Source organism: Orcinus orca, chromosome 13, assembly GCF_937001465.1.
Source record: "Orcinus orca chromosome 13, mOrcOrc1.1, whole genome shotgun sequence".
NCBI lineage: Eukaryota > Metazoa > Chordata > Mammalia > Artiodactyla > Delphinidae > Orcinus > Orcinus orca.
The window spans coordinates 70,146,745-70,165,130 of record NC_064571.1 but is presented as its reverse complement, the minus strand read 5'-3'; the positions used below and the strand labels follow the sequence as shown (position 1 = coordinate 70,165,130).

Genomic DNA, 18,386 nt, shown 5'->3' with positions numbered 1-18,386 from the left:
ATTTGCCCCATGGGACACAGTTTGCTGACCTCTGACTTAAATGCCACCTCTGACGCCTTCTTCCTCAAGGAACACTTTTCCCTGTGCTCCTTTTCTGGTGGAAATGCTGATTAGGCAATAATCTCAAATAATATATAAGTTGTTATTAGCAGAATTTCTGTCTCTACAGTGAAGTACAGAGGGTTGCTGTGGGGAGAGTCCCCTGGTAGAAGGAGGTCATCGACTAAAGGTTGCCTTTATGGAAGGCTGGCCATTTTCTACCAGGTAAGAGCCAAGGCATCCTGTTTCTTAGGTCAAAGACTCACACCAGAAAACAAAATCTTTGTTATCTCATCTTTAAAAAAAAAAATTTATTTACATTATTTAACTCTCTCCCATGGGTAATCAAAAGTGTTGTATAGTTGGGAAAGTATCATTATAAGAATGCTGTAGGAATTAAGAAAGGCCATCCCTAGGCATGTGGAGCCTGATACAAATTAGAGCAAAGGAACTTCTCTACCCTTCCGTATCAGTTTTATACAGGCAAAATCTGTTTAAGGTGAATACCAAGGGCAGGCTTGATAGATGGTGCTGATATTACAAATATTAGGAAGTGCCAGGGTTCGGAAGAATTATTGGAGGGGAGGAAGAAACCAAAACATGGAGTTTTGCCCTCGAGAAACTGATGATATTGGAGGGAAGATAAGACATGGAGACACAGCTATAACACTGGGTGGAATATCGTGTGCATCGGAGGCCTAATTAGGAAGGGATTTCATGCTCAGGCTGTGGAAGCTTTTGCAGGCTTGCTGCAGCTGTATTTTAGAGGCTGCAGTAGCTGCCTGTCTTCTTCCTGCCCAGAGAATTACCTGATTGGCTACATCCCTCAGTGATTGTTATGGTTCCAGATTTATTCTAATAGTGATTTCCTGGCAAATCTGTTGGCTGGCCTTCTAAGTTCTACATGAGAAGTGGAATAAAATCCTTTGTTTTTGCCTTCTTTGGTATTCTCTTGTCAAAAATAAATGGAAAAATAGCAACACTGTTGAGGATTAGAAGAAGTTGACTCTAGCTCCATTAACTTCGCATGGAGGTTGTAGTGATACATTACAAAGTAAAAGTAGTGAAAAAAGCCTAAGAATAGGAAGACAATATTTTCATTTGTGTCATGGAAGTCAGAAGTCCCTTCACATTAGCTGTGTGATCTGGGGCAAGCCACTTTAACCATCTACAGGCTTCAGTTTCCTTATCTGGAAAGACCCAGCCAGTTTGCTGTGAGGGTAAAATAAAATAATATGCATGAAAGGACATTTAAAACTTTAAAGGATTAAGTAATATGACTTGGTGTTACCATCACCATCATCATCATCATGGCTGTACTGCTGCTACTATGGCTGCTTCTCTTGGGGTAGGGGCAGGGCTACTGCTGCTTGGAGTCAATCTTATAAACTACTTTCCTGCCCATCTAGTTCTCCCAGACACTTCTAATTCTTCCTGTTGCTGCCTATCTTCAACAGAAAAGCAACTGATCATGGAAGCAAGCAGGTGGGTGCATTATTTTAAAAATGAGACTGTATTACTATTATTATTTTGGTAAAAACATAACAGCTCCATTAATGGTTTGGTGTAAATAATGCTGTTTAATATAACCACGTATCTTGAGAATTCCCTGGTGGTACAGTGGTTAGGACTCCACGCCTTCACTGCCGAGGGTGTGGGTTTGATCCCTGGTTGGGGAACTAAGATCCCACAAGCTGCCTGGTGTGGCCAAAAAAAAAAAAAAAAAAAAGTATATATATATATATGCATACACATACATATATATGTACATATATATATAACCATGTATCTTATTCCTTTCATAAGAACAATAGCCAACTGGGAGCATATCTATGCCCAGGCTTACAATATTTATTGTATTGAAACGGGGACAAAAAGCAATGGAGATCTGAGTCCTATTTAAAAAGTCCTTTATGAAGTGAGAGAGTAGCATTGACATATATACACTACCAAATGTAAAACAGATAGCTAGTGGGAAGCAGCCGCATAGCACAGGGAGATCAGCTCGGTGCTTTGTGACCGCCTAGTGGGGTGGGATAGGGAGGGTGGGGCTCCCTATGATCCTCGGACTGTGGCCTTGGCCCGTGACTCAGTTGAGTACTGACTACACAACTCTTAACTACTTGGAAGTGTTTCATTACACGTGTCACTGTACGCACCTTGATGGATTCTTGCTTAATAGCCTTCATCACAATGTCCTGACAAATATTTCCCCTTAGCTCAGTATCAGATGTTGTGCCTGTGCCAGTGCTCCTCCATCAGAGCTTGAATCTGAGCTTGTTGCAGGGCAGTAGTAAGTTAAGGCTGCTAAGAAAATTTTCTACCTGTTTTTCTTTTGCTCCATCTGTTAATTTTTAGCTTGAGTAATTTCATGATTTTGGTTTTCTACTTGGAATTTGTTATCTTTAAGAAACCTGCTATAAGGCAGTTTGGCTAATTTGCTAAATAAAAATATACTTCATAATTGAATGAAATATTATGATTAATGGATAACAATAACTCTTATTATAAAAGATATTTTTTCTTTTTAAGAAGTCTAAGAATACGATGCAATCTGTTTAAGCTTAAATAAATCCATGTCTAAAGGTCCCAGGGTATCTAAGCAAAGTAACCTTGTATAGGTTTTAGCTGAAGCCATGTTTCCATGTCCTTTCTGTACAGACACCCAGGCTAAATTCCACTGTGGGGCTAAACAACAGACGACTAAATCAGTCATAGTAGATATAAAGAACTTTCAAAATTGTACAGGTGCTCACATAACCATCATACACAGACCAGAATAAAACAAATAGCACCTCTGTTTAACCAGCCTCCTTACTCGAACATTTCCCAAAATGCAAAATAGAAATATTTGAATTGTGAAACTGAACTTGGGAAATGAATCATGAAACCATGGGAGTGGATGTGAGAGGAACAGAAGGCATGCGGGCTCAGTAGTTGCGGCTCACGGGCTCTATGGTGTGTGGGCTCAGCAGTTGTGGTGCACGGGCTTTGTTGCTCCACGGCATGTGGGATCTTCCCGGACCAGGGACGGAACCTGTGTCTCCTGCACTGGCAGGTGGATTCTTAACCACTGCACCACCAGGGAAGTCCCCCAGATTCCTTTCTGATCCAAGATTCAGCATTAGAAGAAAATAGCTTAGAGATGAGTAAATCATCAGTTATTAGACCAAGTTTCCAAGAGCTGTGTTACTGGAGTGAAACCTGCTAAAAACAGGATGATTTATGCTGTTGTTTAGAAGCTGGACCACAGAAAACCACTGGAGTAGGCTAATTCCCCTCACTTCTTACACTCCAGTTATAAACTCATTAAATTCAGGGAATGCAGCATTAAGTTATTTGAGGACTGCTACTTCCCAGAGGATTCAGTGAGGTAGAAACTAATATGAAGGACAAGGAAGATTACTCTCTCCTATTTAAATCTTTAAAAACAACAAACCTGGGCTTCCCTGGTGGTGCAGTGGTTAAGGATCTGCCTGCCAATGCAGGGGACACGGGTTCGATCCCTAGTCTGGGAATATCCCACATGCCGTGGAGCAACTAAGCCCGTGCACCACAACTACTGAGCCTGTGCTCTAGAGCCCGCGAGCCACAACTACTGAAGCCCGCGTGCCTAGAGCCTGTGCACCGCAACAAGTGAAGCCACCGCAATGAGAAGCCTGTGCACCGCAACGAAGAGTAGCCCCCGCTCGCTGCAACTAGAGAAAGCCTGCATGCAGTGATGAAGACTCAATACAGCCAAAAATAAATAAAAATAAATAAATTAAAAAAACCACGAACCTCTCAAAGACTCATACAGATACTTAAACATGCATGTACATGTACTTGTTTATAGCAGCACTGTTCACAACAGCCAAAAGGTGGGAACAGCCCATCAGCACATAAATGGATAAAGAAATTGTGGTATATACAATGGAATATTATTCAGCCACAAAAGGAATAAAGTACTAATACATGCTATAAGGTAGATGAACCTTGAAAACATTATGCTAAGTGAAAAAAGCCAGGCACAAAATGTCACATATCATATAATTCCATTTATAGGAAATATCCAGAATAGATAAATCCGTAGAGACAGAAGGCAGATTGGTGGTTGCCAGGGGCTGAGGGGAGGGGGGAATGGGGAGAAACTGCTTAATGGGCAAGGAGTTTTTACTTTGGAATGATGGAAATGTTCTGGAACTAGATAGAAATGGTGGTTGTACAACACTGTGAATGTACTAAATGCCACTAAATTGTTCACTTTAAAATCGTTAAAAAAAATGGGCTCATGTCTTAAACCGGGTTCTCGCCTCTAGAACCCTCTCCACCATACTTTACACTTACCTTGCACACCATAGATGTCTTTGCTCCAAGCCTAGCTGCTTGGACACACTGGTTGGCACCTTTCCCTCCAAAGCCAATAAAAAACTTATGACCATGGATGGTTTCACCAGTTTTTGGCAGACGAGAAGTAAGGCTATCATAATTTTAAAAGAGAAGGAGAAAAAAAAAGCACATTGGAAACTGCAATCAATTTAAGCTCTTCAGAAGACAGAGGGAAGTTTACTGATGGAGCTCTAGTCTTAGCAGCCAGAACTGCAAGCAGAAGCAGGAAAGATTACCTTTTCCTTGAAGATAACATTCAGTAGTTCGCATCACTGTCAAGAACGCGTCTGCTTGACAAAACTCTTCTCTCCCCCACTGCCCCACAGTCATACTGCTGTAGCTCTACTTCACATGACGGCTCTTAGAGTCTGTACTGCATCAGGGTTGTTCACGGGTGCCTCTGTTTTCCATCTTGGGGAACTCTTGGAGGGAAGTAACTTCATATTCCCCCTTCCCAATGCCCAGCACAGAACTTTATTCATGGTGGGACTTAATAAATGGGACCAAGTTATTGTGCATTTCTGTACAGGTTTATCTGGTCATTTACAAGAAGCAGGAAGTGTGTCAGGATTCTGGTAGTCCTGTTCAGGACCTAAGGAGAAGAGGGAAGTTGCAGTGCCGGGCACTAAAGAATCTTATTTGTTTCCTTGGGGGTGGGGTATTTAGATGGCAGGATTAGGTTTTGGTCCTAGTCCATCCTGTATACCACCCATTTCATGCACTGACTCAAAAAGAGCATACATATATATATTTTATATATATATGTAATATATATATATATATAAAAGCATTCTAAAGATCTAAGTTTAGTTTAAAATTTTTACTATGGAAAATTCCAAACATATAAAACTACAGGAAACGTTATATTGACTTCCCCTATCCCCATGTACCCATCACCCAGATTCAATTATTGTCAACTCATAGCCAATCCTGTTTCAGTCTATACCTTCACTGACTTCTCCAAGTGCTAAGGATTTTTACTGACGTTACTGTCTAATGAAGATAATATTAAACGAGGCAAAAAGCGTAAAAGACTTGCTCCAGGATATGATTTTCATAACATGAAGGTGGAAGATGCGAGGAAACAAAATCTTTGAAGAACAGATGACTTTAAATGGAAAAGGAGCTCTGGGTATAGGGGCAAGTGGAGAAGAGCGGCTCAAGTGGCATGAGGACTGGTTGACTGGCCACAAAGAGGGCCAAGGGCCAGACGGAGCCAATGGAGAGATGGCAGTTGTGCCCCAAAGGTTAATTAGCTTTAGACAGGAAAGAAAGACCAAGAGAGAAGTTCACAATAAGTGAGAACCTACTCTGTTTTAGCAGATTAGAAATTTACATTCATTTCCCACCTAGGCTGTGATCTAACTGAAAACAGCCTGTCTGCAACGGAATGACATATGACTGATGCCAAGAACACATGATCGTGTCAATAAAAACGAAGTTTGACCTATGAACCTCCTTTATGTATTTCTAAAAGTCTCAATAAATTGGGCCAAAACTACTCCATTCCCTAGCAGTGCCCTGTCAAATATGGTTATTTGAGATTCAAAAGAGACTCATCAATAATTTGAAAACATCCCACTCTACTCCTCCCCTTTTCAATTCTATTTTTATCTTGGATTCTAAATGCATTTATAGTACTGATGAAAAAAATATACATCTACAAGGTTCACTTCTGAAAAAGGTACTCAATCAAGAGAAAAATGGTTTTAATGTAATGTTATTATCCTGTCATTTAATTTAGCAATGACAAGTGATGATGAGATTTTGATTTGCATCAGAAATCTTAAACATTTTAGGATTCTGTTATGAACAGGCAATGATGAGTAATCTGTGTGATTGAGTAACTATATGAATTCTTGGCTTATTGATGCTGCTGCAAACAACATTCATAGCAACCTTAAAAAGAAAAAATATCCAATGTGGCTAAAAACAGGCCAAAATAATTAGTAAGACTGTCACTAAAGAAACTTATGACTTCCACTATATTTATACTTAGATCTGGGTCATAACTCACTGGTTTGAATTAAGTGTATTTTTTATTATCAACTGTGGCATGAAAAATATATCACCAGATTATTACTGGGATGTACGTGTATGTGGGGGAGGAGTGAAATCAGGGGTACTGCGTGTGTGTGTTTGATGTGGGAGCAGATGGCTGGGATTTAAACTCATTTCTAAACAACTTATATTAACACAAGCACTGTACTAATTTAGCCATCACTGAAATTCCTCACTCCTTTGGAACACTACTATTTTCTTTTCCTTCTACATCTTCGTCCTATTCTTATTTCCTTCCTCTCTCAGTTGTCGCCTTGCCCTGCATGAGGATAGGGACCAATGTCTGCACCATCTTATCCCCATTTGCTGACTGAATGAACCTTTGTAAGAGTCTCCTGTTATCTCTGAAGGGTAGCAGAATATGCTACTCCAAAATATGACTGGAGAAGGACGTGCTACTGCAAAATATGCTGCTTTGGTATATTGATTATCTTGACTGTAGGCACGTGAAAAACAGCAAATGCAGAGAGAGGCTGTCTCTGAACTCCCCTTATCTGCCTACGGACAGATCCTCCCAAAGGAACTCAACTGCCATAAATCCCCTTCCTGGGAGTTTCATCAACCAGAGAGGATGGACTCTTGTCACAGGAGAGACTAGAAGTCAATACCACGCCTAGACAGACACTGTCACAGACTGTCACAACTCCCATCTATTCTTCTAAGAGGCCATTCATCTGACCTAAAAATCATTCACTCTCCCCTAAGAGACCTACACTCCCCTCCCCCTTCCCTATTGAGATGTTATTTAATCCCGAATTCTAAGTCACCTTGGGGATTCATTTTTTCCCTGGGTATCTCCCGTGTATACCTGAGGGATACATTAATAAATTTGTTTGTTTTTCTCTTATTAATCTGTTTTTCATTACAGGGGTCTCAGCCAAGAACTTAGAAAGGTAGAGGGAAGATTATTTTTCTACCCCTACATCTCTTTTCCATGTCTCCCCTGTATGGCATTCGTTCTTTCCTCTGAATTGAAGATGTGGAGGTGTTGACGAATGAGGAAGAAGAGGCTGGAATGACTGTTCAATTGTCTGGCAATAAAAATTCCATGTTTTACAAGACCTTGCCCACTGCATTCCCAATACTGGCAGCATTCCTTTCTATAAGCAAGAACTATAACTAGAACTCATACTATCATTCCTTCATTCACACATTAATTCAACAAATGTTAAATCAGTGTTTTCCAATGAACCTCCTAAGGGCAAAATAAGCTTGCTGACAATGAGATAAAACCTAACCGTGATGCTAATAACACATGAGTGAAAAAAATATGTCACAGAATACGATTAGTATGACCTGATTCATGTTTTTTTTTTTTTGCGGTACGCGGGCCTCTCACTGTTGTGGCCTCTCCTGTTGTGGGGCACAGGCTCCGGACACGCAGGCCCAGCGGCCATGGCTCACGGGCCCAGCCGCTGCACGGCATGTGGGATCTTCCCGGACCAGGGCACGAACCCATGTCCCCTGCATCGGCAGGCGGACTCTCAACCACTGCACCACCAAGGAAGCCCTGATTCATGTTTCTTAAAAGGAAAAAGATACATGTTCTCATATGATATATAAATGCATAGGAAATGAAATGTTAATGACAGATACCCATGAGAAGGATGGGAGTGGGGGGCAAAAGTGCACGGAAGTACAGTAAGTCCCCTACTTACGAACGAGTTCCATTCCGAGAACGCATTCGTAAAGTCCAATTTGTTCGTTAAGTCCAACAAAGTTAGCTTAGGTACCCAACTAACACAATTGGCTATATAGTACTGTACTGTAATAATAGGTTTACAATACTTTTCATACAAATAATACATAAAAAACGAGCAAACACAAAAAATAAAAACATTTTAATCTTACAGTACAGTACCTTGAAAAGTATGGTAGTACAGTACAACAGCTGGCATACAGGGGCTGGCATTGAGTGAACAGGCAAGAAGAGTTACTGACTGGAGGAGGGAGAGGAGGTGGGAGATGGTAGGATCATCAGCAATAGGAGACGGAGGGTAAGCTGCAATTTAACTCATGCCTGACGTTGATGGAACGCACGTTCGCATCTCGGAAAGTTCACAACTTGAAGTTTCGTATGTAGGGGACCTACTATATTCAACAAGAATATCTTTGTGTTTTATGGGAAGCCACTTGTTACTACTTCAGATTCATCTGGCCTCGCCGCATCTTTTTCTAGCTGCCAGTTGCCTCCGGCTGGCTTCTTGCAGGTGCAGCCTAATAGAGCCTTGCCCAGGGCCATCCTCTCCCCACTCCAGGATTTCTGTTTCTGTTTCTGGCTGTTCTGCAGGACAGAGCAACCTGTTAAACACATCAAGTATCTTGGTATAAGCTCTTCTGCTTCCCGGCTTCACTTTCCCTGGCCCTCACTCTCGCTCCCTGGATTACAGTCCAGCACAGAGGATGTGCACTCAAGCCTTTGTCTTATTGCCCTGCTTTCTGTTGAAAGACAGTTTATTGCTGATTTATTATTTTTTTAAAAGTGAATGAACTAAAGAGTGGAAAGTGAAGTGGAGAGCAACTGGAACATTAGTTACAAACGGGCAGAAGCATTTCTGAATTATAGATCCTAATTTACTTTGAATTAGGTTTTTCTATCTTTTTTTCTTTATTAAAATCATGAAATTAAGGTCAGGTTGAGGAAAGGACCTGCACGAAGCACCATCCGCTGTATGAAAGCATCATCATAATTCTTCCCAATTCAAACATGAACTCTTAGTAGGGTGTCAAAGACAGACCAATTAAGTGCTCAAAGGAAAAAAAAAAAAAGGGAAGCAGTACTGGTAGAAATATACTGTTGCTACCATTTAAAATTTTTAAATAGTGTAAATTTCTGAATGAAGGAGAAAACCAGTCATAAGAAATATATTTGAATTTAAAACAAATTCGTAACTTTAAAATGTCATATTTTAAAGTTGGACAGAAGGAAGCACCGATAAATGTTCAGGTGGCCTCCCAGTCTTCTGGGCCATGAGAGGTCATGCAGTTGTATGAGGAAGGAGGCCTGAGCCACTTACAGACTGCATTACCTTTGACAGCTTTTCCCTCTTTGAACCAGCTTCTTCTCCTGCAAAACAGGTTTAATAATACTTGTCAACTCCTTAAATGCCTGGGTTTTGTACTCTGAGTTATTTCACTGACAGGTGTTACCAGAACAACTTATCAATTGCTTTTAACTTCTTGACAATGATGTGCCTGTTACAGATTCTCAGAGATGATTCATATCAAAGGAAGGAATGACCTGGTGAAACAGGGATAAGAAGCGTTTTGACCAAAGAGGTTACACTGATACTGGCTCCAGCCAAAAGTCAAGGAATATGCTGCTTTTTGGCTTTTGAATTCCATCCTTTCCTCTTCTGGCTGTAAGCTTCTGACACTGTACACCCCTGTTAACAGGGGATTGTACCATTAGTGATCACCCAGTTAACATTCATTATGCTCATTTATTATTCCTACTGCCTGTATTTTTCAACCAAATCTATTCTTCCCAGCATTTGTGTATGTCACATTTACAAGCATGGGGTAATTCCCAAACCAAGCTAGTGATACCTATTTCTACCTCTGTAAAAAGAACTTAGCCTTGCAGCTAAAACTTCATTTTGCGGTGCCTAACCCTAAATTTGCATATATACACGTATGATTTATTTAAGGAAATGAAACATGAATTATGCTTTAGCTGGTTCTTAACTGATTTTGATTTCTAACTCATATCTTTGTCTAGCTAACAAGGCTGTGGCTAAAAAGTCATTTTGTCTGAAGATGCAGCTACTCTTGAATTTATAGAATAAACAATACTCTAGTCAGAAGTGGCCAGCCTTTCAGAGTGTCATATACTTGACCCTTATTTATTTAAATTTTGCTTATGTGTGAGAAAGTGTGCTAGGCATTGGGAGAGCCAGTAAAGCCAAGCATGTTATGCTTTTCTCCCACGTTGCGGTCTTACATGGCTTTTCATTCACATCTCTGTTCAAATGTTACCTCCTTGGAGAGGCCTTCCCAGACCACCTTACAGGTGAGATACCCCCTTCCTAATTGAATTTTTGTAAAGTATTCATTCATTCATTCTGACAAATAACACCAGGATTTTGGATCAGATCTAGCCTTTTGATTACTCTTAATTGTGTTCTCCATGTCCCAATCCCCTGTGGGGTGACATGATGAGAGAAACCTTTAAATCATGAATTTTGGGAGTTGATGTAGGACAGCTGACACAGCTGCTGCTCTTCCTCCCCTCTCCGGTGGGGTGGGGCAGAGAGAGGGAGGGAGGGAGGGGAGAAGAATATGACCTGCTGACTTTTGCTCTGTAATGTAAACAAATCTGCTTAGGGGAAGGGAGGGGGAGGTCTTTAGGTTTACAGTCCCTAGAATGTAAATAAATGTATCCAAGGAAAAAGTCTCGGAATCTCTCCAGAGATCTCTGACTTGTACAGTTTGTTTGCTGTTCAAACATTCTTTAATCCAAGTGCCAACCGTCTTTCTCAGAAAGTCATGATCATGCACAAATGTGAAAACATTCATGGAGCATCGCATCCCACCAATTTTCTTCATAGCAATATCATTGCCCAACGTTACAACACTCACTTATTTCTTTCCTCTTGCCCTAGCTTCTTTTGGATTAATTGTATTCCATTTCTTCCTCACTATTGATGTATTATTAACCCCACCTCTTTTTTTCTATTTTTTATAAGTGACTGATCTAGGGTTTATTTATTGTAGTGCAAGTTTCTAGTAATAAATTCTCTTGGCTATTGTTTTCCTGTCTTTATTTCCCCAGCATATTTGAAGGATACAGAATTTTATGTTGACAGTTTATTTTTCCAGTACTTTAAAGATTTCATTTCTTTCTGGATTGCATTGTTTCTAATAAGAAGTCTGCAGTCAATCTTTTCTCCCCTTATGTAATATGTATTTTTCCCTCTGGTTGCTTTTAAGAGTTTCTAATTGGTTTGCAGGAATTTGATTATAGTGTGCTTTGCTATGGTTTACATTATGTTTATCCTACTTGGGGTTCATTGAAATTCTTAGATCTATGTGTTTATATTTTTCATAACATTTGAAAAAAATTCAGCCATTGTTTCTTCAAATAGTTTTTGTGCCTCTCCCACTCTTTTTTTCTTCTTAGATTCCATTTACACACGATAGACTGCTTGTCTCATATCACAGAGGCTCTGTGCATTTTGCTCAGTCATTTTTTTCCTCTACGCTTCAATTTAGATAATCTCTATTCACTGTCTTCAAGTACAGTGATCCTTTCTTCTCTAATGTCTACTCTGCTGATAAGCCCATCAAATGAATTTTTCATTTCAAATACTGCACCTTTCATTTCTTAAATCTCTATTTGGTTCTTTTATACGTCTTCCACTTTTCTCATTATGTTCAAGTTCTTCTTTAAATCACTGAGCATATTTACAAGGGCTCTTCTAAAATTCCTTTCTGTGAATTCCATCATCCCTGTCATTTCTGTGTTGGCTTTGACTTTTTTTTTCCTCGGTTATGGATAACATTTTCTTGATTCTTTGCATGTCTAATGACTTTTGATTTAATGCGAAACATTGCAAATGTTACATCGGGTGTCTTAATTCTACTGTATTTTTCCAAAGGGTTGAACTTTTTCAGGCAGTTAATTTGTGGATCTGTTTGATCCTTTGAGGAATGTTTTTGAGAGTTGTTACAGTGAGTTTAGAGTACCTTTACTTTAGGGCAAGTTTACCCCTTCTAACTAAATTGTGATCCTTCTTGGATCTCCACTGAATGCTCCAGGGGTTCAACAATGTCTCTGGCTGGACAGAACTCAACACCTCCCATTCCTGTACAATTTCTGGGACATGTTCAGCTTAGAGCTCTCCAGTAGTTGCCCAGCTTTGTGGAGTTTCTATGTATGTCCATTTACCATTTAGCAACAGACTCAAGGGGACTCCTTTGCAGATTTCTGGACCTTCCCCTGATTAGCTCCTTCTCTTCCAGTATATGTTCCCATAAATCCTAGCCACCGTAGTCTTCCTAAGTTATGAACTCAGTTTTCTCAACTCACTGATGCTGCCATGCTTCCCTTGAGTTCCTCCTCTCTGTGCGATGGTCAGTAATGTGCCTCCAGGACTTACCTTGTTTGTTTCCTTTCTCTTCTGGATAACACTACTGTTGTCCAATATCAGAAACAGTTGCTTCATATGTTTTGTCCCATTTTCTAGTTGTTTATGGTGGGAAGGTAAGTCTTACACTAGTTATTCTAATATGGTCAGAAGTAAATATTTTTGAATGAATGTTCTACACCTTAAAAGACACTTAGTTGGGATGACAGAATCCCACATACATAATAAATCATACAGGGACTTCCTTAGGAGCTGGTGAGCTGCAACTAAGGTGCCCACCTGCCGCAACTAAGGAGCCTGCCTGCTGCAACTAAGACCCAGCACAATCAAAAAAAAAAAAAAAAAAAAGCAGAAAAGCATACGGCTCTGCATTAAAAAAAAAAAAATCATACAATGAGGTGAGAGCAGGGCAAAAGTGCTATGTATGACTGTAGCCCAAGGAGAATGGTTATTAAACAAATGTGGTGAGAATAACAGGGACAAAACAGGCTCACATCTTTCTTCAGTCTTCCAATGTGGGATAGAGGACTGAGTACAGAAGGTACCAGAGGCAAACAGGTCAAAGTATTAAAAATATAAAAACTAAAACACCATCTAATGTCAACTAATCTTTTTGAATAATTATATATATATATACCTCCTTACTCCCAGCTGAGAAAAGTCCTGGAGAAAGAATAAAAGCTTGGATAGGGAGGTGCTGAATGAGCTAATTTTGGAACTACAAGGTGCAAGAGGAGAGGGCAGGAGAAATACATATATGTATGTGTATGGGGGATTAGCGAGTGGGGACTGGACAACTATAGGATGGCATAAAGGTATGTGGGACAATCAGGATGCAGAAAAAAAGCAGAAAGAATTGCTGAGACATTTATCAAAGTTCCTGATGAAAAATGTTTTAATTCATTGAAGAAGACAAGCAAAGTATGACTGTGTCAAATAACTATAAACCAAGATTTTATTTTCTATTTTGCCAATTAATTTTAAATTTCAAAATGACTCCTGTCACCACATTGTAATTATCTCTAGGCTGGTTCTTCCTGCCATGCGCTGGTGTAGGTAAAAGAAATATAAATGGAATTAATTTTATTGTAAGCAAAATATGATCAGAAGACTAAATCAGCACACAAAAATAATGTATTCTGGAATCAGTTATTAAAAACGTTAATTTACCTACTATGTTTCGTTTTTAGTGCTCATGCTTCTTTCACATTCCCATCATCACGAATAACAAGAACTGATTATATTGTATTTGAGCTTCACAATACATTTGTAAGATGGGTCAGGACAGGCATTATCATCATTTCTGTCTTAGGAAGGAAGTGAGAACTCAAAAAAGTAATGGCTTATCAAAATGTACATAGCTGTTAGGTAGATGAGCCTAAATCTTAATTCTGGACTTAGGATTCCACTGCCATGGTCTTTAAATCATTCTATGCTACTTTCTTTGACAATCAACTTTCTCTCAATTTTTTTAAATGAAAACTTTAAAAATCTACTCTCTTAGCAATGCTGTATTATTAACTATAGTCATGCTGTTGTACATTACATCCCTGTGACCTATTTATTTTATAACTGGGCGTTTGTTCCTTTTGAGCCCCTACCCGTTTCACTCACCCCCACCCCTACCTCTAGCAACCACCCATCTGTTCTTTGTATCTATGAGCTTAGTTTTTAAATTAAATACATTTTTTTTAAGATCCCACATATAAGTGATCTCAAACGGTATTTGTCTGACTTATTCCACTTAGCATAATGCCCTCTAGGTCTATCTAATTCTTCTTCTTTTTTTTCCCCTGGATTAGCACCTGCTTATTTTTCAAGACTTGGCTCAGGAGGCATCTTATCCAGGAACTTTCCCCTGTTCTTCCACAGAACCTGCAGGTACTTAGCACACCATGCTACAATGATCTATCTTTGTGTCTGCCTTCTTTGGACTATAAATTCCTCAAGAGCAATGACCATGTTATACTAATTGCAGTATCCCTAGCACTTAGCACGCTCTCAGTATTTCAGTATTACGTACAAGTAATCAAAATACTGGAGCAACGTTCATCACAAAAGCCCACTTCACCTTGCTCTGCCTAGAATGCAGATACTAGGGTACGAAGAGCTGGCCAAGTAATGGATTGCAAAAGGGACTGCTTAGTAATACCAAACGATAGGTGCTCTTTCTTTGTCATACGTAATTTACCTTTTAACATGTATTTTCTTTGAAGGGACCAAAATTAGCAAACTTCCCGTGAATGATTTCATTTGAATTTAGGGAATTCAGTTGACAGAAACATGTTTAATGAAACATTAATTTTAAGATTGATTGGTAACTGATAAGCAACTTTGAAGACCAATTTAAGGAGCAGAAAGAATACTGAAGGATGATATTATATTCCTCTACTATTGGGAACGCACGATACTTCTTGGACCAACATTCCTCTGGCTTTTACTTTCCTGAAAAAGTGACTGCAAAGAGATTTTTCTGTTCTAAATTTGACAAGAAGCTTCTGGTGGAAGGCAGGTTAGAGGGTACCGTAATATGTCAAACACATGTAACCTTTTCTAGGTACAGTATAAAATTTTGGCCTTTTTTTTTTTTTTAAAGTAATCTAGGTCCAACATTTCATCCACTTTGGATCTAAAAGCTTCTAAATTCACTTATGCCACCTTCCAATTAAAATCTTTTGAGAATTAAGCAATCATTTCCTGACTTGCCAAGGATTAAATTTAGATGCTTGGTTGAACATGAGCCTTACCTCTGCAGCCATCACTTTTAATTGGAGCATGTAAAAGGATAACACAGGGTTTTAGTTGACATCATAGTCTATTGCCATGGAAATGTAAACATGGGTTTGTATTAAGCTTGTCTCAAAACAAGTTTTAGGGGTACAGAGAGATGGAAGACAAGAGATAAATTATGTAAAATGGATCCTCTCAATGTTGGAGTGCCCTCGGAGCACAGACCTCAGTGATCTCATCCTGTCTCATGGCTTTAAATACCATCTATACACTGATGACTCTCAAATTCATATCTCTAGCTAGATCTCTCCTCTGAACTCCAAACTCATATATTTAACTGTCTTCTTGACCCCTTCAGCTGGATGTCTAACAGGCATCTCAAATCTCACACGTCCAGCCTGAGCTCCTGATACTGCCCTCTCCCTACGCAACTTGCTCTGTCACAATCTTCTATATCTCAGCACACATCAACTTCCCCTTCCACTTGCAGAGGGCATAGAACTTGGGGTAATCCTTGACCTATCTCGTACTCCTCAGCAAATCCTGTCAGTTCTACCCTCAAAATATAATCAGAAGATGCCCACTTCTCCCCACTTGCACTGTTTTCAAGCTACCATCATTTCTTGCCTGGATTATTGTAATTAACTCTGACCTGGTCTCCCTGTTTGTGCCCTTGCGGGTCATATTATGTCACTTGTCTGCTTAAACCCTCCACTGGCCTTTCATTTCATCCAGGGTAGGACCCAATGTCCTTTAACCATCAATTGCCCTCCCCTCTCCCTTATTTTCTTCTTCAGCTACACTGGACTCCTTGTAGTTCATTGATAATAAGAGGTCTGCTCCTGCCTCAGGGCCTTTGCATATGCTCTTCTTCTGGTTCTCTGTATGGCTTGCTTCCTTTCTTCCTTTAGGTCTTTACTCAAATCACCTTCTCAGTGAGGCTTTCTGTGGCCAATGATCTAAAATTACTACTTTCATCCCTCTTTCATGCTTTATTCTCCTCCTCAGCATTTATCTGACAGAGAATGTATTTTACTTATTTCTAACTGATACTATCTCTTCCACTAGAATGTAAGCTCCATGAGGCAAGGATTTTTTGCTGTGTTTTTCATTGCTGTATCCTCTGCACCTTGGGAAGTCCAGAGGCACATGGTATAAAATCAATAAATATTTGCTAAATAATTTAAAAAATGGGTGACACATGTCATAAGAAATAAAGATTAGTGAAAGCATGATTAACCAAGGTCTATGAGCCTAACGTCTAAAAAGTTTCATCTGTTGTTAGGTTCTCATGGGAATCTGTCTTTGGAGGAACTTTGACTTAATTTTCCACAAGAACAGACTTGATTTCTCTTATCTCTGCAATGTGGAACTTCAGAGATGACTGTTCGAGGAGGAAGAGAATAATGATAAATACAGGTGGGTATTAAATAATGTTCATTGTTTGTCATGTTGGATGAGCTAATGATTTTTAAAAGTTATTAGTACATAGAGCTTACTATTCATAGTGGACTGAAATTAGAAATGAAAAAAGTTGCTCATTGAATTAGCAGTGTCTGGCACACAGTAATGTAATATATAAAGTGAGTTGGACTTGGATGCCATCCAAGAGGGCTAAGTTATTGAAGTAGTTTTATTTCTGAAGTGATTTTACAGTATAGGCATGGGTGTCCAGGCTGGTTATGGTTAAACTTAGATAGGAAGTAAGGAACAGTAATGACGATACTATCTTTAGATCTGAACATTATAAAGTTGTTATTCCTTGAACATTATAAAGTTGTTATTCCTTGCCATTTTACAAAGTAAACACTTAATGAATGCACAGACTATACACCCTTAAATGAACTGTACATGAAAAGGGCAATAAATATGAGCCAGAGTTAGAGGTACAATGATACAATGGAAAGATAAAGGTTGAGGGGCTTCCCTGGTGGCGCAGTGGTTGAGAGTCCGCCTGCCAACACAGGGGACATGGGTTCGTGCCCCGGTCCGGGAAGATCCCACATGCCGTGGAGCGGCTGGGCCTGTGAGCCATGGCCGCTGAGCCTGCACATCCGGAGCCTGTGCTCCGCAATGGGAGAGGCCACAACAGTGAGAGGCCTGCATACCGAAGGACAAAAAAAAAAGAATGAGAAACCTGGGTTCCCACTAACTGGCTGTATGATTTGGGGTGAGTCATTTAACCTCTCTTAATTACCTCATCTGTAAAATGTGGAGGATGGACTGCTAGGCTTCAATGATTCTCCAAGCTCTAAGTATGATAAGATTTTTTGACTTTAATCACTGTGGTATGCAGAATTATGCCCCACCCCCAGACCAACCCTGCCTCAAAGATGTCCACATCCTAATCCCCAGAACTTGTGAATATGTAATGTTACATGGCAAGGGGGGAATAAAGGCTTTTAATAAGCTACCTTAAAATAACGAGATTATCCTGAATTATCCATTTGGGCGCAATGAAATCACAAGGGTTCTTAAAATGTAGACGAGGGAGGCAGAAGAGTGAGTGTCAGAGTTATGCCATTGCCGGCTTTGAACATGGAGGAAGAGGCCATGAGCTAGAATGTGAGCAGCCTCTAGAAGCTAGAAAAGGCAAGAAAAAGATTTCCCTTAGAGCCTCCAGAAAGGAGCGCAGTCCTGCAACTTGATTTTAGCCCAGCGAGACTTGTGTCAGACTTCTGACTTGCAGAATTCTAAGTATTAAATTTGTATTGTTTAAGCCATTAAGTTCGTGGTAATTTGTTACAGAAACAATAGAAAAATAATACAATCATGATATGTACCATAACCAGTGAAGTTGGACCCAAGTTTATCATAGAAGCAGGCTTTTAAATAAAAATCCTATACTCAGGTATTTTGTAAAGATCTTCAGAGGCAGAAGTAATCAGAAAAGAAATCATGAAAAGTTAGCAAAGTCGTGGGAGAGAATCTATAGGGGAATAAAAGTTTTAATAGTGACTCATGTGAAGAATAGAAACCTGGATATCTTATAAAGGAAAGAAAATGGCAAGAGAAGAGAAATTACAAAGGTTATCCAGGGACTTCCCTGGTGGCGCAGTGGTTAAGAATCCACCTGCCAATGCAGGGGACACAGGTTTG

General features: G+C 39.7%; 2 protein-coding genes across 6 annotated transcripts in view; one reads left to right on the top strand and one right to left on the bottom strand.

The window, feature by feature from the left end:
- Nucleotides 1–18,386, bottom strand: part of RBKS (ribokinase) — a 73,854-nt gene that overhangs the window by 52,569 nt on the left and 2,899 nt on the right. For 4 of the 5 annotated variants that reach the window (XM_004268163.4, XM_033425188.2, XM_033425187.2 and 1 more), the window contains exon 2: nt 4,366–4,498. In XM_004268163.4, coding sequence (XP_004268211.1) covers nt 4,366–4,498 — 133 coding nt within the window. Of the gene's footprint in view, nt 1–4,365; nt 4,499–4,643; nt 5,755–18,386 lie in introns of those variants that run through there. The other variant, XM_033425186.2, reaches the window with a different exon arrangement.
- Nucleotides 14,360–18,386, top strand: part of BABAM2 (BRISC and BRCA1 A complex member 2) — a 446,047-nt gene continuing 442,020 nt past the window's right edge. The window contains exons 1-2 of the mRNA XM_033425181.2: nt 14,360–14,438; nt 16,573–16,706. The gene's annotated coding sequence lies outside the window, so the exon portion shown is untranslated. The remainder of the gene's footprint in view (nt 14,439–16,572; nt 16,707–18,386) is intronic.